General features: G+C 38.9%; 3 protein-coding genes and 1 long non-coding RNA gene across 16 annotated transcripts; 2 read left to right on the top strand and 2 right to left on the bottom strand.

Moving 5' to 3' along the window:
• Positions 1–404: 404 nt before the first annotated feature.
• plpp7a (phospholipid phosphatase 7a (inactive)) lies at positions 405–3,906 on the top strand. Of its 2 annotated transcripts, XR_008965112.1 has the most exons (3): positions 405–1,138; positions 1,814–1,998; positions 2,723–2,823. XR_008965112.1 is itself a non-coding variant. In XM_057362809.1 (2 exons), exons 1-2 carry the CDS (start codon positions 667–669, stop codon positions 3,109–3,111), a joined length of 861 nt encoding a protein of 286 aa, XP_057218792.1. In that variant the 5' UTR covers positions 419–666; the 3' UTR covers positions 3,112–3,906. The 2 variants fall into 2 exon arrangements, 1 of the variants encoding a protein (XP_057218792.1); XM_057362809.1 differs by lacking the exon at positions 1,814–1,998 and having other exon boundaries at positions 419–1,138; positions 2,723–3,906.
• A 1,691-nt stretch (positions 3,907–5,597) lies between these two features.
• On the top strand, positions 5,598–7,630 carry edf1 (endothelial differentiation-related factor 1). The gene is made up of 5 exons (XM_057356308.1): positions 5,598–5,790; positions 6,081–6,132; positions 6,218–6,378; positions 6,474–6,567; positions 7,329–7,630. Exons 1-5 carry the CDS (start codon positions 5,716–5,718, stop codon positions 7,388–7,390), a joined length of 444 nt encoding a protein of 147 aa, XP_057212291.1. The 5' UTR covers positions 5,598–5,715; the 3' UTR covers positions 7,391–7,630.
• A 757-nt stretch (positions 7,631–8,387) lies between these two features.
• Positions 8,388–20,824, bottom strand: brd3b (bromodomain containing 3b). Of its 12 annotated transcripts, none has more exons than XM_057356296.1 (13): positions 20,698–20,824; positions 19,002–19,333; positions 18,780–18,917; positions 18,298–18,442; positions 18,019–18,197; positions 17,137–17,508; positions 16,745–16,873; positions 15,722–15,910; positions 15,017–15,082; positions 14,142–14,362; positions 12,807–13,096; positions 12,248–12,373; positions 8,388–10,925 (listed from the first exon to the last, which is right to left on the bottom strand). In XM_057356296.1, the coding sequence occupies exons 2-13, from the start codon at positions 19,200–19,202 to the stop codon at positions 10,807–10,809; spliced, it is 2,175 nt and encodes a 724-aa protein (XP_057212279.1). In that variant the 5' UTR covers positions 19,203–19,333; positions 20,698–20,824; the 3' UTR covers positions 8,388–10,806. The 12 variants fall into 12 exon arrangements, with proteins under 12 accessions (XP_057212279.1, XP_057212205.1, XP_057212224.1 ...); XM_057356222.1 differs by having other exon boundaries at positions 8,388–10,928; XM_057356241.1 differs by having other exon boundaries at positions 8,388–10,928; positions 17,137–17,505; positions 18,019–18,200.
• LOC130567853 (uncharacterized) lies at positions 17,631–17,873 on the bottom strand. Its single transcript, XR_008964658.1, has 2 exons — positions 17,838–17,873; positions 17,631–17,736 (listed from the first exon to the last, which is right to left on the bottom strand). It is a non-coding gene; the product is annotated as an uncharacterized LOC130567853 (long non-coding RNA).
• Positions 20,825–22,344: the final 1,520 nt, after the last annotated feature.

Below are 22,344 nucleotides of genomic sequence, written 5' to 3' on the forward strand. Positions count from 1 at the left end.
ACATACAAAATGCTTAACAAATATAATATATAGCCTATTATAATAATAATAATAATGAATCTTATTATTATTAATAATAATAATCGCTATTATTTTACTAATTGTTATGAACAATTCTTATTTTTATTATTAATAAGTGTTGGTGTTTTATTAATTATTATTAATAAATTATTTGTATAAGTATTTTTTATTATTGATAATAATGATAAATTATATGCCTACTTAGCAATAATATTAATAACAATTATAATATTTATTATAGTTATATATAGGACTATATCATAATATACATTATTATATTATCTATCCATCTATCTATCCGTCTGTCTGTCTGTCTGTCCGTCTGTCTGTCTGTCTGTCCTTATGTCTGTCTGTCTGTCCATCTTTTTATTTATTTATTTTGCGTAGCAGAGGCTTTACGATTACTAAAGTTGAGTGTGGGTTGTTATGCTTGGTTTTAACAGTGCACTGCGTGAAACGGACATGTTGTTGCGTCTCATGTGTCCAGGCGGCTGGTGTGTCTATTTATAGTGTAACTGGAATAGAAGTCGCAACACTTAGAACAGAGCAAGACATGATCGGGGAATGGACTTGCTAGACTGACTCTCATTGTGACGAACGGGACACCAAAATACATTTAGACTAAAAGGTCCTCAGACGAGCAAGATGCCCGCGAACCAGACTAGATCTAGGGTGAAGGCGCGTAACAATGTGCTGAACAGACCGGAGTTCATGTCTCTGAATCAGCCTCTGAAGAGCGGTACCGCTGAAGCGCGCGGCACCGCGCGGAGGCCGTCGCAGAGACACCAGCAGAGCCAGCACCAGCCGAGCGAGAACGCGCAGCACGAGTCTGCCGAAAATAATAAAGACAATAAGGAGTTGCCAGAAGAAGATTGCATGCAACTGAATCCCTCGTTCAAAGGAATTGCTATGAACTCTCTTCTGGCCATAGATATCTGCATGTCCAAGAGGTTCGGTGTATGCGCGCACACGACATCATCTTGGGGAAGCGTGCGCTCTATGGTGAAGCTGCTCGCGCTCACCGGACATGGCATCCCGTGGATTTTCGGGACAATTTTGTGTCTGACGAGAAGCAACACGTTGGCAGGTCAAGAGGTTTTGGTCAATTTGCTGCTAGGTGAGTTTTGACGCTTTTTTGGCACGAGAATACTAATGCATGGTATCTGACTCTCAAAATGTGGGTCGCTATATAAACATTACTATTTTGATCTGGCTCAAGACGAGCGTCAGGGTGGTCTGAAAGAAGAACAATCATTGAAAGAAATACTTAGATGGACTCAAAGTGAAGAAAAAACAACAACATAACATTCAGAATCACACAACCAGGATAGCCTATTTATATTATAATATGATATGAGATTTGTAAAACTGTCTGAAATATGGACGTATGTGGTATTAATGGTTTTCAAATTTATAGGCCTATGAAATTATCATTTCTATAGGATTAGAATGACAAAAGAATGTTATAATTGAGAATGAAAGAATGAGTATCAGGACCTTGAATGTTCAGTTGGTCAGTGTGATAAGCATTTGACATAAATCTGAGGTGAGTGCTCACAATATGCCAGCACAGAGGGTCTGTTTTTAAATCCTTGAGGATGCTGTTGGGTTTGTAGGTCAGCGGATAAGGGAATACAGACAGATGTGTGTGCGCAATGACAGACACATGTTACTAGTTCATTGCACACTGACATATAATTAAAGATTTATTTATGTTTAGACTATTGCATCTCTTAAATATTGTCGCATGAAAATTGTTTTTAACTACTTTGATTTTCATGTTTCATTTCAGTCTACAGCTACAGCCGTGGAAAAAAAGAGATCATTCCAAATATTAATTTATTCAGCATTTCAAGATGTATTGTGGTCAGTCCAGTCCAGTGTCTGTTGAATTTTAACAAAATCAAACCTCAGGAGTGACATAAAGTGAAAGACTGACGGCATGACAAGACACGTGAAAACTGTCATAAAAATGAGGTTATCACATTAAAAATTATTTGTACATTTTTCTAAATACTTGTAGAAATATTACTGTTGTATTGCTTAAAAGTGAATATGAACTTATTTTCTTTGCCTGTTATTTTGACCTGTTTCTCCAGTTTTCATTTTCTGCAAATACATGCAAATAGAAACAATATTTTCATTTGAAATTTGGGAGAAATATTGTTCACACAATGAAACAAAAATTATACCTAAACACATACACTCTTAAAAATAAAGGTACCTAAATGGATCCACAAAGAACCCCCTTTTTCTTACTTTTTATAGTCTGAAGAATCCTTTTTTTCACCAAAGAACTTTTTGTGAAACAGAAAGGTTCTTCAGATGTTAAAGGTTCTTTATGGAACCAAAAGGTTCTTCTATGGCATCAAAGAGCCTTTTAAAGGACCTTTTTTAAGAGCGTACCTATAAATAGTAAATTCAGAAAAACTACAAATAATTTTTAAATTGTCTCTTAATATTTTCCACGGCTGTATATTGTAGGAATGTCCAATTCAAATGAATGTGACAATTCTGAAAGCAGCACTTGGAAAATCACCAACTATGGAAAATCATGCTTTAAACGTGTTTGGTTTGTCCTTATTTGACGCAGCCATGCTTAAAAAACAACTCAGCATTTTTAGAGTGTATGCTAATAAAATGTGCATTTGACAATTAATATTCAGTATTTTAATTACAGTAAAATGTCATTGTTTTGCAGCTCTAATACTGGATGTGATGACCGTAGCAGGCATGCAGAAGCTCGTGAAACGCAAAGGGCCCTGGGAAATGGCACCCAGTTTCCTTGACTACCTGGCCATGGACATCTATTCTTTTCCAGCAGCCCATGCGAGCCGAGCAGCCATGGTATCCAAATTCCTGTTAGCACACTTGGTGCTCGCAGTCCCTTTGCGTATTTTGCTGGTGTTGTGGGCTGTCCTAGTCGGCATTTCCCGTGTCGTGCTGGGTCGCCATCATCTGACGGATGTCGGATGTGGTTTTGCCTTGGGATTCCTCCATTACAGCTTAGTGGAGATGGTGTGGTTGTCCTCTAACACTTGCCAGACTCTTATTTCCATAGGAACATTCAATTGGAGCCCATTTTATTGACCATTGGATGTCATCTAAAGGATTTCCAGTGTCTTTGCGTCTTTCGTATATTAAGTGCCCTCCACCTATATTTAAAGTACATCAACAGCTTTGTTATTAATTTTTTAAACATTGCCCTAAACAGCACATAAGCCTGATTTGAGTTTTTTATTTTTATGTCTGGCAAAGCAATATAAAGTTAAAGAAAAGCATCAGGTGCACATTTGTTTTTCAAGTATTTTTACTCCTAACATTGTCCAAACCAGTATGTGTGCTAGATATAGATCGGCTGATGGATTTTATTGATCACAGTCTGTGAACGAAACATCTGCTCAGGGACTTTCTCATGCAGCATAAATAGTCATGTCAGATTTCTATTTTCTTGTAATTGTATGTCATTTTTGGAATATTTACGATGCATTTGAGGAATAGTTGTGAATGAAATGACTGTGGACTGTTTTACGAGAGATTACGGACAATTTGAGACTTTTTGGACTGTAGAGGTTGTCCCGGGTATAAATCAAGTTGTATTCATATCACATTACACTGAATGTAGCAGATTTGTATTAATAAAATTACATCAGTATTTATACTGAATATTTCAAGCACATGTCTCACTTTTACTTTCAACAATTGGTAACTTATTTATATGAAATTGTATGTTGTTTAATTGCAAATTCTGCAAGCCCCATTTGTGCCATTTTGTATGAATTCCACTTTAGTACGGGCCTTTCATAAAAACATGAATCCTGTAAATGATCCATGTGATGGATGATTACTGTAAACCAACAGTCTTGTATGGTTGTACAAATTAAAAAACACATAAAACTACGTTGCACATCTTTTATCATATTTAATAATGTTATGTTTTAATAGCTGTATGCATTGGTGTAACTTAAATGGATAGCTCACACAAAAATAATCATTCTTTTATCATTTTCTCATCATGTCATTTTCTTCAATCTGTGGAAGAACAAGAAGATATTTTGAAGAACGTAACCACGCAACACTGGACCCCTTTGACTTCTATTGTATGAACACAAAACCTAATTCTCTAAATATCTTCTTTTGTGTTCCAGAAAAAAAGAGTCACATTCAGGTTTTAAATGACATGAGGATGAATAAATGATGAATGTTTATTTTTGAGTGAACTGCGAGTATCTAGTTTGCTATCTCAAATGCTGTTCTATGATGTGTAAACATTTGCAGGTGAAAAAGGGGGTCGAGTCTGATGTGTTGAGACTAAGCTCACAAACTGATTGAGATTAGCAGCTGTCTGTGTCACTCTCTGCTCCCCTTTTGCTTATAGCAGTGATGTGCTGGTGTGACCCTGACTCAGCACTCTATAAATACCAGCAGGGGTCAGTCTTTGAGCCCATGTTCATTCTACTGACTATCAAACACACCACTTCTGTAACCTACCTACATTATACACTTGTAAATACTGCATATTTGGCAAAGAATACAATTCACTCACTATAAAACATATTACATACGAATACAGACAATACATATACGTTTTAATATATGTAATTGATATGCAAAATGTTAAGATATGTTTCTTTACACAACCTGTTCATTTCTAGTGGAAAATTCCTTTGTGGATTAGGCAAAATTCTTTGTAGGGTTTACAAAGACCCAGAGTTCTGTCAAACAATAATAATAGGCCTAATTACTTTTTCAAGAACACATGAACAGTCACATTTTTATAATGTAAACATATAATCAATAACATTTATTAACAAAAAGGCCTACAATATAAGGTAATAAACCGTAATAATATACAGCAACATACCATTTAGGTTTTTTTTCACTTTATTTTTATAGAGAGTATGAAATGATGCAGGCAGGCCAGAATTGAACCTGTTATTCCCACAAGAGCAACAGACCACTATAGACGGTTTCATCTTAACAACATAAACAAACGCTACTGCGCATGTGCACTTTTGTGACCCCAATTTAACTTCCGGTACACAGTCACAAACAATAGAGTGCCTCTAGATTATTTCTGATAACAATAAAAAGAAACCGAGAAAAAACGTTACTTTAAAGAAATATAAACGAAAAATAAAACATAAAAATAGAAAAGAAAAGAACGGACAGTGCATACTTTTCAGTTCGCGGCGAAATTTGATGTTTTAATTTTATACAATTTAATTATATTATTTGTGAGCAACATTGAATATTCTTTATGTTACAGTGTTTCTGTTTTTTATTTTATTTGTTTTAATTGTATTATTATATTAATTGCAATTGTATTAGGCTATTATGTTCATCTTGTTGGCTATTAATTTCCTCATGTTGCTTCATATAAGAGTTACTACGGATAAGGCGAATCAAAAGCTTTAATTCCGCCATAATACACTTGTTTCATTGATTATTTTATTGTATTGTATTAGTATACATAAAACAGCGTTATTCTTTATGTGCTCGCATTTATTTTGAATTACACACGTTAAACGCGTGGAGAGGGGCTCGCTTGTTGATATACGTGCAGTGACGCATTTTCCGTGTTTCCGGTTTGGTCACTAGCACAAAGAGCAGTGTTCCGGCTCGATAACTTAAACGCCCCGTTGTCGCTATAAAGCAATTACTTTTGCTAAAAACCTACAAAATCCCCGAAACATGGCAGAGAGTGACTGGGATACAGTGACTGTTTTGAGAAAGAAAGGCTCGGCCGCGCAGTCAAAGTCGAAACAGGTATCTCATAGCCATCTGCTAAAGAGTTCGCTGACGTTAGTTAACATATGACCAACAAATGTGTGCTGTGGGAATCATTGCGAGTAACGTTACTTCGACTCTTACAATGCGCAAAATAGGTTTAATATTATCTAAAGAAATATGACCCTGACGACAAATGCATGCAGAATATTACAATGTTTGCTGTTAGGTTAGTCAGTTAACGAAACGTGGTGGGAGCCATAACAAGGCTATGTCATGTTAGTTGTAGGTAACTTGGAGTGTTGTTTACATAATTCCATTTCATTCAGGCTATAACTGCTGCTCAGAGAAAGGGAGAGGAGGTCGAAACTTCTAAGAAATGTAAGACGATATTGCTTTTTCTCACTTTATAATTCTCTACCTAAATGATCTTTCCCAAAATGTAATAATCAAAAAATCTTTCAAGGGGCTGCTGGGCAAAATAAACAACATGTTGTAACTAAGAACACAGCCAAGCTGGATAGAGAGACAGAGGAGCTCAGCCACCAGAGAGTTCCTCTTGAAGTGGGTAAGGTTATTCAGCAAGGCCGGCAAAATAAGGGCCTCACTCAGAAAGATCTGGCAACTGTGAGTACTTTGCAAACCTTTTTACGCTTTGTGTGTGTTTTTTTAAGACTGTGGTTGGCTTTAAGGCACAAGGCTGTGTTTTTTTTTCTCCCCAGAAAATTAACGAGAAGCCACAAATCATAGCAGAGTATGAAGCTGGGAAGGCCATCCCCAATAACCAAATAATGGGGAAGATTGAGCGAGCCATTGGTGAGATTTTAGTTGCAATGGGTTATCTCACAAATGTTTTCTGTCTAAAAAGTGTAAATAATAGATCTTTTTCATTGTTTCACTTCATACTGAAACCTGTGTTAAAGGGGTCATATGGCGCAAATACGTGTTTTTCTGTGTCTTTGGTGTGTTATAAGTTGCCCATGCATGTATTAGACATGTAAAATTGCAAAAATCTAAGTGTCGGAACAAAAGATGCATTCTATCTAAAAGCAAATGCTCCTCGTGTAACCACACCCCCACAAATCTCCATCAGTTCGTGGTATGATTTGACTAAGACCGCCCAAATGTATACGCAAGTAAGGTGGTGGCCGTACCTGTCAGTACAATTGCTTTGGAACCTGATGTTCCAAATATGGTAAGAGGCGTTTGCAGTATTCGACCAATCACTACGCACTGGTTAACTGGCCAATCATAGCACACCTCGCTTATCAGAGCCATGAGCTTTGTAAAAAACCTGTGCGTTTCAGAGAGGTGGGGCAAAGAGGAGCTCCAAACATGCACGGTATGTGGAAAATACAGCGTTTTTGAACCTTAAATCGTGTATACACATTATACGCATTACAATTAAAACAAACGATAATATTCGTTTTAGCTGTGTCATATGACCCCTTTAATGCAACATCACTCAGGTCTATTGTAACCAATGCGATTGTTCAAAGGTCCTTTTCAAAAGTGTTATTATATACCTGTCTTTCGTAGCCTAATCCTTTCCTAATATATGATCTGTTTTATTGTAGGCCTCAAGTTGCGTGGAAGGGAAATTGGGCAGCCCCTTGATGCAGGCCCTAATAAGAAATGAGTAAAAAATCCTCGAAAAATCCACCATTCACTGAAACACCCTGATACTTAAAGGAATATTTACAGTCAATCTTTATTAACAGCTGCATTACTTCTTATTTCCAATGGTGGAACAGGCACGGTCACATTGCCATATGCACGAGAGGCTTATTATCTAACGTTATATGTCAGATGGACACTTTAGTTAATTTTTTTTAACTTGCTCGCTACTCCGAAATAAAACTTGATTTCTATATCTGGCTATCTTGTCTCCATTCATCTGTTTATCCTATTATGTATGCAGTGTTGTTTTTTGTAGAGATTATCAGATTTGTTTATAATATTAAACATAGATTTATTCCTTCTTTCGGGAGTTTTGCACTCGGAACCATTAAACAGTTCGTAGTTCCAGACGGATTTATATTCCGGACGGATGTTGTTGCCACAGGCAGCCGCTGGCGTTGTTTTGACTTCAACGAGCTGCATTTTCTCTCAGGTCTTACACAAAAAATGGTTAACATCTGATTAAATGTGTATTCGATAACACCGTAGAGCAAGATCAACAATGTGCCAATAATTCAACAAATAGTTGACTTGGTTATCGCCAACAAAATGCAGAGAGGATTATCATCGCTGCTGACGACGAGCGGTTCAAATCATGAACGTGTCTGGGTTCTGTCAACCCTGCCGCAGTGCGACATATTTTGAGATGTTCAGCTTCTTCAGAAATCCAACGAGACTGTTCACATTGGTTAACTCGTAATGTCTGAACGATATCCTTTAGCGGAGAAAGCGATGTCGGAGGGATACGCTCGTCTCAGGTTCAAAGACACATCGCTGCTTATCTGGCAGCAGCAACAGATGGAGCTCGAGAAAGCGCCACCGACCAACTACCTGAGCCGCAGTCGGAGCTCATGGTACAGCCAGTTCGGCAACCAGGCTGTGGTGATAGGAAACAAAACCAAAGTCCAAGAATCTGACAGAAGCGGACAATCCAGAATCTGTTCTGTTATGTGACTGTTGTATTTTTGTTGCGGATGGTTCTCTGTACACATCGGAGTGTTACTGTAAAATGTTATCTTGTTATTCTCGATTGAAACCGTGTTTACATGTAATTAGTTAAACAATAATACGATTGTACAGTATTTTGGCATTTCCACAGTGAGCAATGGTTTGCGTTTAAGAGATACTCATTTTTACACATTTTAAGACCGCAGTATTGTACTTGAACCTATTTTAAAAAGAAGCAATAGTAAAAGACACCACTATGGGTTTTTGTGGTTTATTTACGAAAAACGAAGGGGCTCAGTGTCCAAATCTCAGATTATCTTATACATCAGATATCACCATGTAAGTCGGTCCCAAAACATACTTGTCAACTTGAACTCAATATACGTAGCGCTACCCATTTTAAAATTTGACTCGAATGACATTTACATGTTATAAACTGCTCAAAAAAGTTAAGAAATATACTGTAAATTGGCATGCAATACACAAATGTGTCTCTCTCATAAAAAAAAGAACTAAAATATTTAGACCCAAGACAGAGTTCAGGAATAAGTAGTGAATATACATTTATCTGTAATTATATATCCTATGCATTTTATATCTCTGTATTATTTTCTCTGCCTTGAAAACCCCAGTTGTCAAGCTCTGCTGGAGGAATCGAGTAAGAGGAGCTGTAACAGAAATGATTTTAGAAACAACATATAGTACAAGGAAAGGCTGAGCTTGAACAATGTAATGCAATACAATGACGAAAGAAAAGCAAAACATAACTAAACTACATGTAAGAAACCCATTAAGTCACTTTACATGAGGGTTTTGACGTTTACATGTATACACATTGGTTTCAACTTGATTTGTTATACCAGAAGCATTTACCTACACTGTGCCAAGTAACATTAAGGCAACAAGAACACATCCAATGATTTTAAGGGGTTGATATTTGAATTAGGTACTGTAAATGAAATAAGTCCTTGCCAAAAACCACAAACCCACAGTGCAAGAGTGGTACTGCTGCAGCAACAGGAAAAAAAGGAAACTTTAGTACATTCATATTTTATAAAGATTTTCAGTCGTGGCCCATTCCAAATAAACTATTCCGTATACATGTGTTTAGGTACCATTGAAAGCATTCAATACAGCATTTCTGCCACAAAAAATAAAGTTATTACTAAAACTGAGAACATTAGTTGTAATACTTCCAATTAATAACTACTGTCAAACACACATCCTTCTGAATTGAAATCTAGCACTGGTGATTGAGGTCTTCACAGAGAAAACTGTCCAACTCTTTCTGAAGATGCCTTGAAGTGGCTACTTGTCCAAGCTATTTTTCTTTATTTCTCCAGAAATGACTTTGAGAGAGAAACGGACTCCAAACTGTAGACTTGAGGGTAATTCTGAATGCATTTTGTCATTATTTTGACCACCTTTAAGTGTACTCGGTCAATCTTAAACACCTCCATACGATAGTGAACTTAAAACACAACTTGATTGTCCTATGAGTGGACTTGGTAAAGATGAAGAGAAACACGCAGGGGCACCTACATATCAATAGTAAAAAAATACAGAAAACGAACCAAATATAAAACAAACAAGTGTATGATATAGATGAAAACAAACAAACAAAAATTCTACAACAAATACTGAGCACCGGAAGAGAAAGTGTACAGTGTCAAAACAGCCAAAATTACGATGAGCGATGCATAAGCCTCTTTTAAAATGGTTTAATATTGATACTGACACATGGGTTGAGTACTGGTGAACCAATTTTTACATTTAAAATGTCAAAAAAACATTTGTGTAAAGACAGCATGTCGAAAACACGCCTGACTGTGCCTTTCTGAATACAAAAAAATAAATAGTTCCTTTTAAAAATGGTAACAACGAAGAGTATTATAGTCAGTAAAATAATTGTGGAATGAGTTGAATAGTCATGCTAACATGACAGAACCACACCAGAGCAGGAAAGTTTATCGTTTTTGTTCCTTCAGACCTTGCTACGCGATCGGTAAAACGGGGCCGGGCATATGTCAGTTTTCCACTAAAGTATGTTTTCAATATGGATCTAACCGAGCAGTGACTGAACGAAAACCAGAAAGAAAACAAACAGCTGACACACACACAACCGTTTTACCTCCACAACTTACATATTTTCAAAAAAATATCTTTTTTTTTGTCTTTTTACCTCTGGTGATACCAGGTGTTTCCCTTTGAGGGTTAGCGAAATAACCTTAAACTGCCTGAACTATTCCCAAACTCCACTCAGTCTGAGCCGAGAGCATTTCTACAAACTATTGTAAAATATCCTCTGCCATCTGTAATGCTTCTAGCTCTTTAGAAAACGGACCTTCAGAGAGATACTATCATGACAACACACACTACTCTTTAGAAAATAGAGGAGGCTGAAGTACGTGACGCGCTGATCTCAGGTCAGTCAGAGTCACTGCTCTCGGAGCTGGAGCCGCTGGAGCTGCTGCTGCCCGAATCGGAGGAACTGCTGCTGCCACTCAGCCGAGATGGCCCGCCCCCCTGCGCTGACCCCGCCTTCTCTGCTGGGAACAGGAAATAAACAGGAAGTAAAAGCGATTAACGAGGTTTGATGTGCAGGAGGTAAATAAAATACATGTCACACAAGTTTATTACACGTCTAATTTAGCATAACAAAAACCTTTTGGGATAGATTTTGAGCAGTGACCCTAAGAACTCCCTTCCCCACACCTGATGTTGTGTATTATGGTAAAGACATGCACATAGAAAGCAAAGAACTGATCTTGAAAGGACAGAATATATTATGTGCCCACCAAAGCAGCTCATATCAAATCAAGTTGGTTAGTTACAGCGCAAACACATGTAAATACGTCACTTGTTAGCTTCTCTTGCATGTTCAACATGTCCCACTTTGTCTGAATCCTATTCAATGTGTAAATGGCATTATGCACAGGGTCCAAAATTAAACTGTGAAAATTGTAAATGTTGAGAACGTTTACAATCATAAGGGGTGTTTACACAGCACATTTTTGCTTTTTGCATGTTCAATTACACGACAACAATGTTTTTGCATATTACGCTTTCTGAGTTTTGTATCAGAATGCCTACGTGCGTACGCTTGTAGTGGTTCTTGACAAAGTGACATCGCCCTCTACTGGCCAGGCTGTTCTCCTGGCATCTCCTGTTGCTAAGCAACCATGGGAAACACCATTAAGAAGAGGAAGTATTAAAGGATATTTTGATTATATGCAAGTGCAATAACTCTGCTACTAGATAAGTTGTGATCATCTGTGTCTCCATCTTCGCTGAGCTTGTCTATGATTGGCTGGTTTGTCACATGACCTGCAATGCGCTTGCGGCTTTCTTAAGTTGAAATATTTTCATCTTGACGCGCGGCTAGAAAAAGGAGCGCGTCGCCCCGCATGCATGTCGGTCCCTATTTGAGCGTGCTGTGCATCTACGTTTAAAATAACGAATTTGAATGCATAAAGATGCGAAATGTGAACGGCCTCCAATACAGTATTTAGTCTTATTACAGATCGGCATCAACAAAAATAGTTTTGACAATGTTGTCGTCTGCACGCATAACGTTTAAAAAAATGCTAAGGGACAACTTTTCTGTTTTTAGTATATTGATGTTGTTTTATTTTACAATAATGATGTATTTTGCATGTTCATTTTGGACCCTGATTACATACGAAAGGCAGACAAAAACCTTTGATCGTGTTAGTCGACTACTGAAGCACAAAACCACGCTACCTACTGATTCACAGAAATGTCTGTAAAAAAGGCCTATCCTTATTTACTTGTCCTGCCGTCCAAAATCCAGTTAAGCTGTCTTGGGCACCTGTTTGCTCACATCTGCACACTACCACACAGGTACCTTTTTTGGGTGGTTTCTTGTTGTTGTTGAGTTGTCCACTCACGTCCTGTAGCCTCTTTTCTAACTCTTTCTTCTTTTCCTGAACCAGTTCCTCTTTAGACTTGGCACTCTTTTTCCCAGTGCCCGCTGCAGGAGACACACAGCGGCGACCGGTGAGTAACGGCTCGTAGCTCACCGCCGTGCCAACAAGCAGCAAAAAGCACTCTACTACACTAAGATCATGTCTACATTATCGGTACGGGCGTTCACGATAACTACACGTGCACAGCATGACATCTGCGGTCCCTTTCACTCGTCGTAATGAAAATTAATCTTTACTTGAAGATTTTAGTACCCCGGAAATGTAAGATAAACCACCAAAAAAAAATCATGCAACACAGTGAAGAAGGTGAGTGCTCCCAGCTCAAAAGGAGGAAATAGCACAGCCCATTTCAGCTTTTAGAGCGACCAGGCAAGAGGGGAGAGCTGCTCGTTTATGAAATATGGACGTCAGCCTAGACTAGAGCATCATTTCCTATCTCACAAAACATCTGCGGCGAGGGAAAAGCTGGGCACTTACGTAACGGTTTGCGTTGCTTTTTCTGTAAACAGGACTTGACGTATCGCTCAAGCTCCCGCAACGTAGAGGGCTTGAGCGTTTCAAAGTCGATCTCGATCTCGTCTGGGTTGGAGTCTCGAAGCGACGGCTCCCGTGACTGGATGATGTGGACCACGCGGCCCAGTTTCTCACCCGGCAACCGGTTGATGTCCAAGCTGAGCTGCCGCTTTTCGTCGTAAGACATGGGGAGAGACTCCTCTTCGTCGGACTCGTAGTTTGTCGCGCCAGGTTTGCCTCCCTTTTTCGGTTGCCTGTAGAATGCAGTTGTGATTTGCACAAAGAATTCTTAACCCGAGTTCTCAACACAAACTGAACCGGTAGGTTGAGACTGAGAGAAAGCCACCAGTAAATGGCTAGGGATGCAAGAAAATATCGGCAACCGATATTTACCAATTTGCCGATTATTGATTTGAATTTAAAAACCACTGCATGTCAGCTAAAATTCACTACGTTTACTAAATCCAAAACAGTGATCTATTTTAATGACAAAAGTTAAAACGTGTATCAAACAGTGTTGGGTAAGTTACTCTGAAAAAGTAATTAATTACTAGTTACTAATTACATATTCAATAGTGTAATTAGATTACTGTACAAATTACTCTCTCCAAAAAGTATTTAGTTACTTATTACTAATTACTTTCTATATCCTACATTAACCTTGATTAGTTAAGTGATTTAAAGGGCTTATTTAATTCATTCAATCAAATAATATTAAACTACATAAAGTAGTATTATTAACTGACCAAAGTATTACAAATGTGAGAATTATACATTAAAGCACAGATTTTCAAGTTAGACTCTGAATTTTGATGTCAATTCCACTATTGCACACACATATTACACAAAGTATTTAGTTTAATTACATCAGAAGTAACTAATTAAATTACAGAAAAAATAAGAGTAATCCCTTACTTTACTTTTTCAAGGGAAAAGTAATTAAATTACAGTAACTAATTACTTAGTAACTAGTTACACCCAACACTGGTATCAAATGACAAATATCAGTATCGGCCAATAGTTATTTTTTAATTGATTTTGGCCAAAAAATGTAAAATATTTAAAAATACAAAACGCTGTATGTAAATAACTAATGGTCAATAAATATATTGTCCAGGCTAAGAAATAGAATAGTTACATTTTGTGTTTTAGCGCACTCACCCTCATTAGATAATAGAATAGAATAAAATACACAATTAGTTAGTTCATCTGCATTATATCGGCAAACCACTATAAACGGAAGAAAAGGTTTACACATGTCAATGTTACACTAACGGAAGGTAAGAACATCGCGCTAACCTCGTGGTAGATGTGCTGTTGGGTTTCCGTGCCGAGGTCTTTTTCGGCGGCACTTGTTTATTCGGCTGCGAGGCCTTGGCCTTTTTGTCGTCTTCTGCTTTGACTTTGATTTTGTCTTTCTCTTTCTTTTTCTTTTCTTTTTCCTTCTTCTCTTTCTTTTTCTTTGGTTTGCTCACAGGACCCTGTGACAGAGCGGCTAGCTGTTCATGAACAGCCTTCAGCTGAGGAGGAAGGTGGAGGGTATGGTTAGCAAGCGGGGGGGTGGGGCATGCTGCATCCACGCTGAAGTCAAACAAACTAGGATCTCGGCTGTGCGGGGGCAGATGATGGGACTGGTGATGGAGGGGACAGTTTTTAAGGATAATGAATGACATATTTCATGTACGACTATCTACTGTTTTTTGTAACATTGCACCCCCCCAGAAAATAACTTATTTTAAAAAGTTTTCCTGTACACATTTCTTTGAGAAGTACAACCGTTACATTTCTAAAGTGTAATGCACATGAATGTATCTTAAGCAATCCAAGATGATCTTAAAGATGATAACTTTCACTCACGGTTTTCATTTATCTGCCCACGTGTAACCACGTTAAACCCTCTTTTACAAGATTTGGAAGCACCTGGGACCACGTCCCAGCAAATAATTAGGATTCTCATTGATAAACATGCTAATCAATGTCATTCACACAGCAGAGAGGGAAACAAAGCCAAAAGACAAAGCCGAGTGACAAAGCAAGCTCACTTAAGGGAGATGCCCAGCTTGATTACACCCCATTAAAGCACCACCTTAACCCTCTACCGCTCGCTTGACAAGAGGCTACGAAAATGAAGGAGTTAGTGGGGTGGGGGACCGGGAAGTAAAAATATAATTCACCTGAAAACGTTTGGGACACCCGTTTTTTGTCCCCGCCCTGTTACCATTGGGGTGCTCCGTAGTTTGCTGGTAAAAAAGCCAAAGTAAAATCAGGGGACAAAATAATCACTCTCAAATGTGTAACATCAGACTAGGCCACGATGACTACAATCAATAAGACACGCTTAAATGGATAGTTCACCTAAAAATGATTCTTTTCTAATTATTTAGTCACCTTCTTGTCATTCAAAACCACAAAAGAAGATATATTGAGAAATGTCTCAGTGGTTTTGTGTCCATACAATGGAGGTCAATGGGGGTCAGTGTTGTTTGGTTACCAGCGTTCTTCAAAATATCTTCTTTGGTGTTCTGCAGAAGAAAGTCATACAGGTTTGCAATGACACAAGGGCGAGTAAACCACGAAATAATTCTCATTTTTAGGAGAACTATCCCTTTAAGAAGTAATCAACTTCTGTTTTACAGCGTGCACCAAGATGCCAACACAAACTGCAGAGGCGGTAGAGGGTTAAACTTAACATCCAGGGTGAAAATGGGCAGTTACACAGAGCTTGTCTCTAAAATATGAAGAAACAGGACTAAAAATGATCGAGTCAGATTAAAGAGGTGGTGAATGTGAGGGGCGAGTGGGTGTGGCCTCTGTCTGTCTCTCCACCCTTGGCTTGGATCTTGGTCCTCAGTGGTGACACCCACCTTTCTGTCACTCACCTGTTCCTGCAGCTCGGCCAATCTGGTGGCCCGTTCCTCCTCCGAGTCCGAGCTTGAGCTGGAGGAGTCCGCGCTGCTCTCGCTGCTGCCCGTGCTTTTGCTCACCACCGCTGTGGCCGACTCCGCGCTCGGGGACGACGGTTCCACAGGCTCGTCAGGCATCTTGGCGAACTTCATCTCGAACACATCCTGCGGGGCACAGCAAATGAAATGAGGTCTCTAGTTCCATGAGAATGTGTCAGAGCGAAACAATCCTCATTTTAACCAATTGCACCTTAGTTTTTTAGTTGTTTGACGAGATTCGTAAAATAACTGATATAATGGTCTCGTTTATGGAATGTGACAGCTGTTTATTGCAAATGGACAATATAATAAAAATGTTTGTTCTTTTTGGGAAATAACGTAAAAATAAAGCAAAGTATAAGTCAACTGTACCAAATGGTAGACTACTGACTTTGTTATGATTCTCTAATCCAGTATTACATGTGTTAAGACATCTTCGCTGTTAAAAACAATACTTAATATTAGGGATGTAATGATATCAAAATCTCACTGTACGATAATACCTCGGTATAACGCCCGCGGCACGGTATTTATTGCACCATATTACAATGACAAATGATGACTTGGAAACGTGCCATAAGCATCCTCCTTTCTTTATCCTGTAATCATAACTGTTGCGTAGCGGTATGAGTTACAGTATGAGAGGTCAAATGACCTAAAAATCCCTTTTATATAATAAAATAATTGCACTAGATGGACCTTTCCAAAGGTAACATCTATTATTTTTTCTAACATTCTCTATGTTAGGCCCGGAAGACCTGTCGTTTCATACAGTCATGTGACCACGATAATATTGAGACAATTTTGCTATTGCGATAACACGATGTCGATAATATTGTTACATCCCTACTTGATATATTAGATGCATGACTGATTTTTGATACAACTTTGATTTCATTGTTTTATAGATTCAAGTGCTTCTATGATTTTGTATTCCTCGGAAATAAAAAAGAATCACACCTGTAGTTTTCTTGCCATGGCGACGACCTCATGATCAGGAGGGTTGTACTTGTAACAATTTGAGAACATTAACCGAACGTCTGCTGCGAAACTTTGGGCGTCTGGGTATTCCCGACCGTCCATCTTTTTCTGGAACGGAGGCACAGTATGAAATTCAGTTTAGCTTAAAAAATGTAACGACCTCAAATGAATTCCCAGCACTACATGGATGACAGCTGTGCGAAGAGCTTAACAACAACCATCATCATGACTTATTAACATTAACCAAAGCTAATAAATACTGCAAAATGTTTACGTAGTTATGAAATGTAAAAAACAACTTTTTGTGAAGCGTTACCATTAATACTAGCACAGAAAAAAGTTCATTGTTATTATGAAATATCATGTCGTACTTTGACCGTGCTGAGGTCCATCGGCTGCTTGATGATTTCGTGATAGTCATGCAGCTCAAGGGCCTCGGCATCTACGGGTTTGTAGAAGGGCCACGCGTACGCCGCTTGCTTCTTGGAAAGCATCTCTTTGAGGATAGTGTCACAGTATTTCAGATGGTCGTTGAGCTTGCTTTTCTTGTTGCCCTGCTGTTGGACGTCTCCATCTTCCAGGTCTTTTTTGGGAGGTTTGATGGGTCGGCCCGTGCTCTCTCGTCTAGAAATGACTTTACTGTGTTTGGACTCCAGCCCTGCGGTGGGCGACTCGCTTCTGCTGGCGGTGATCACGCAGGTTGTGGGCGTGGTAGTGTCCGCTTTCCGTTTCACCCCTTTCTTCTGAGGAAAATGAGATTGTGAATGTGTGTTACAACACACACCACTTAAACAGGGACGTTTGAAATCGGTTCATTTAAAGGGATAGTTCACCCCAAAATTTTAATTTGTTATAATTTATTTACCCACGTGTGGTTCAAAACCAGTATATGACTCTTTCTTCAAGTGGAACACAATGGAAGTCAATGCGGTCCCATCTTATTTGGTTACCAACGTTCTTCAAAATATCTTCTTTTGTGTTTCACAGCGGAAAGAACATCATACAGGTTTGAAATGACATTAAGGTGAGTAAATGATGAAAGAAGTGTCATTTTTGGTGAACTAACCCTCACCGGTCAAACGCTGGACAACTCGTTGACCATCCCGACTCGTCTTTAAACTTAAAGGGCAAGGCACACATATTTTATATTTCATTACTTAATAATAACATCAGCAACAGACGGTAACCATCACAAGAATAACAACAACAACAAAAAACGAGAGTGGACCGTCCGATATTTCTGCTGGACTTACTTTGACGACAGGCTGCGCAGTTGGCATAATGGGTGCGGCAGGGGGAACCGCCTGCACGTTGGAGGTGATGGTCGAGACAGGAGTGGCGGCTATTACGGGAGTCTGAGCCAGCTGAGGGGGGGAACTCGGGCATGATGAAGATGGAGAGCCTGGAGTCAGTGCTATTGATTGTTGGTTTTCTGCTTGGATGTTAAAATGACAAGTTCAGCTGGAAACTCTCCTCAAAACAGCGTGTCATTGTTACCTCCAAAGGTTTCCCCGTGACATCCAATGAGTTACCTGAAGCAGGAGGTGGCCCGGGTTTCCGTGCTTTACCCTTCGGCGGCGGAGGTAGAAGTTCCACCTCCTCCTGGGGCATCTGAGCTACCTTCTGAAGGAAAATCTTTTCTAAAGCTTGAGCCATCAGAACAATGTCATCTGTGGGCTGGGATAAAAGCAGAAAATTAGAACATAACATAATAGACACACTTACTGTATGTTAAACATTAAAGAGCCACGGATCTCAGGAATACTTGATTCTGATTGGTCAATGGCATCATTGTGTGGCCTCCAAACTACTTACTCAAACCGTTGCCCCTAGCAACTACACTTTGCTTGACATCTAATGCAACACAAGGACCGAACACAACATAAATTTCAACTCGAAACAAAAATTGATGTCCTTTTATTTACTTTCACACTAGGTAGCCATGCATTAAGAAGCAATAATAAATCATTTTAGGATGTCACAATACCCCAATTTATACTTCTGATTATTTTACCTTGTTGTAGATGTAACAGTTAGTGAACATAGTGTTAAAGTCCTGCATGCATTCACCAGCAGTCCAATAGTAATTATTCTCAAGTCGCTTCTTTATGGTTCCCATGTCCATTGGATTCTTGATAACCTTATGGTAGTCCTACATTATAAAGACAATATATAAGAAAATGTGTAACAGACATGTCAAGGCAAATTTCCAAATACGGGAATTAATGCATCCTACCGGCAGATTTAATTTGATGGCATCTACAGGTGTGTAAAAGGGCCAGGCGAACTGATGTTTCCACAGAGTCTTCACCACCACATTCTGCATATACTGTAGCTGGTTTGTTTTCCGGCCCGGCTTGCTGGGGTTCGTGACCTCAGGTGGGGGAGGGTTCACGATAGGTGGAGGCCCCTGGGCAGGGGACGTGACCACCGACATACTGACCAGTTAAAGGGAACAAGTCGCTCGAATGACTCCTGTACGTCTCTTTGCTCAGTTACAATGATCCTCTTGCTCCTTAGTCCCACCTTGACACACGCATCCCATCTCAGGACCTGAGTGTCAGCACTCTGCGAGTAAACACGAGGAAATCAAGTGTTCAAAATAAAGCTATGGAAACACGTACACGTGAAAACACTTCATGACATACAGTGCATAAATACAGCAGATTATTTAGCAGCAGCATATAAAATACCAGAAAAAATAATAACCGCAAGGCCAATTTGCACTTGTAGCAACCCTTCCAAAAATGAACCATGGTTTCATACAGTAAACATAACTGAACTAAGACATTTATAGTAAAACCACAGTAACCGCAGAATTACAGTTGTCTCACTATCCATATATATAAATTTGTATATATAAATCCAAAATTTGTAGTGGTTATACAAAAAAACATGGTTACTTTAAATGAAATAAAACCATGGCAATTCTTACCATTGCATACATGTATTTAACATCACTTCTGTTAGACCCTTATTGTGTCTGTACTTGTTTTCTGCACAATGACATAGTTTAATGTAATATAATTCCAAAACAGCTTTTGTGTTAATAAATAATAATGTTGGTATCATGTATGCAATTTATAATCTCAAAAATCATTTTCCAATTACTTTGCTTTTTTCCAACCAAATGTACTACGGGCATCACCGCCAGCAAACCCGCAAAAAGTGTGAAGTACAATGTTTTGACGGGCTTTTCACGGGAATGAATGGCTCTGTAAACCAACGGGGAAAATCTGTAAACCTCCACCTTAATCGACCCCAGTAGTTTCTTATTCCATTTTAACCGAGAACGCGTATTCAAAAGCCCCAATTGCCAAAGGGAGTCCGTTTAAAAACGGCAAGTTAACTCAGAATTAAGCAAAACCTCCTAAACATTAGCCAGCGATTCGCGCGCCCTTGCGCGCCTTTAAATGCAGCCCGAACCGTAAACTTCATTGAAAAAAAACAATTTCGCGATCGCGCGTTCAAGTTACAGCATCAGACGTTTATATTTAAGTTCTTTAAAAGATGGCGGGCACGGGAAAGACAGGGCATCGAGTGAGGAATGCCGAGGAGGATCGAGCCCCACCATGTCTTTAACACAACCATTGTGTGTGCATGCCGTACAGCCAGCTAGCTACTAGGCGAGCTAATTTGAAAGCATCCCATAATGTACCCACATTGTTTTTGACGCTTGATACAGCCGGAAAAAACCAACACGGACGATGAAAGCGAGCGCTACATTCGGGATTCGAAACGGCGGCGCTTGAAAGAAGGTTTTGTTACATTGTTGCAAAGCGCCGCTCATCGGCTCCACACTGACAGAGGAGATCCTAGTAGCCACATTCAGCTGTGTTTCCCCCAAAAAGCATCAATATGCATCACATAAACTGAATATAAACTCCAATCGGAACGTGCTAATCGTAAATACGTATGTTATACTTTATTACTTTCACTCCAAGCGGATCCAGTGGCGTTTTCCTTGCAGATTTTCGGGTAGCTTTTATTGCGAAGAAGCATAATAGATGGCTGGGGTCGACACTGGTTGGGTAGTGTTGTGCGCATGCGCGCTGCGTCGCACGGTATTGTGGTTGTTGTTGTGTAAATGAATAACTGTCGCCGTGATCGACACCGAATAATATTACACGGGCAAACGCTGTTAAACTGATTTTAGATCGGTTCTGGAGGGCGTGAAGAGACGACGTAACTTGAAATATGTTTAGTTTTGTCCACTATTTGTTTGGCGAAAACAGAGTCGCCACAGTTGTTTAGCCTACTGATAGATGCAATTTAAATAAAATTTGAGGATAGCAACAAACACGTCAAGCTGTCATTAAAGGTTGCGCATGCGCGGTGATATGCCTGTAGTTTCTATAGTCGTGATTATTATCTCTTACTAGTATAATCTTCGGCCCAGTTGTTGTTTTTTAACTCTGGGTCACTTTAATCTGGATTTGGAGACCCCCAGGTTTCGATATCCAGGATCAGGTAATTGTGCCAAGTTTTTCAAAACGACAATGTAACATATCAGCGTATAGGCTAGTAATAGAAAAAAGCAAGTAGAATACACTTTGTTTTGAAAGGAAATGAATATAGCACAATAAAAGTCTTCTATTTTAAAAAAGGAACACCAAGAAAATGTATTATGAATACATTTTAATATTATGATTATTATAAATAAATTATTATGATCATGAGGCTACATTTCACTGGTTCATATCTGATGACTCTGATTAGCAATAAATAAGTTAAAAAATAAAAATAGTATAATTTTTTTTAAATGGTAGTCAAAGGTGCCCCAGAACTGTTTGCATTCTTAAATTCTTTAAAGAGTACATTCCTCGAGATCATAAAAAATACATTTCATGAAGTGTTTAATTTTGCCGTGTTTGAATGTAAGCAATCTGCCAAGTTGTAAATCCGAAGGTGAACGAATAACAAAGTTATTAGCTTATAAAAAAGGTAATCGACTCTGAATCACGCGAACAAGCCATGACCTGTCCGAATCTTTAACCACAATGTACCTACGTCACTAGAAAAATCCCCGCCTACTGACTGCGAAAACTTAACTCTCTCCTCCCCAAACACTGTACTAGCGCGTTCGTGACGTGTGCATCATGTCTAAGCGAAGCTGTGTTCTATGTAGTGAAACTAAGTCAGTCTTATTTTCACTACCAAAGGAAGAACTTCTGAGGAAAAAATGGTTACTATTTATTTTTCAAACGACACCAAAGGAGTATAAACCGAACGTTTTACTTTGCGCGCGTCATTTTACCGAAGATTGCTTCATCAATCTTGGCGCCTTTACTGCAGGATACATTAAACGTCTTTCCTTAAAAGATGTTGCAATACCAACTTTATTTGGACCTGTAAGCTCCACCGAATCACAACCTGTAAGTGTGACTCTTTATTTTTGTCTTTACTTAAAATTAAATTTGTGTGACGTTATCTCATGTCTGTGTTTAGCTAACGTTACCGTTATTTTTGGGGTTGTTACTGTTTGTTTACCTAACGTTAGCTATAAACTCGTTGCGCTAATGTAAGTGTTCAACCATATTAACTCGCAAAGTCTTTATTTCAAGAACTGCGTGGTGTAC

This window comes from Triplophysa rosa, linkage group LG2, assembly GCF_024868665.1.
Source record: "Triplophysa rosa linkage group LG2, Trosa_1v2, whole genome shotgun sequence".
Lineage (NCBI taxonomy): Eukaryota > Metazoa > Chordata > Actinopteri > Cypriniformes > Nemacheilidae > Triplophysa > Triplophysa rosa.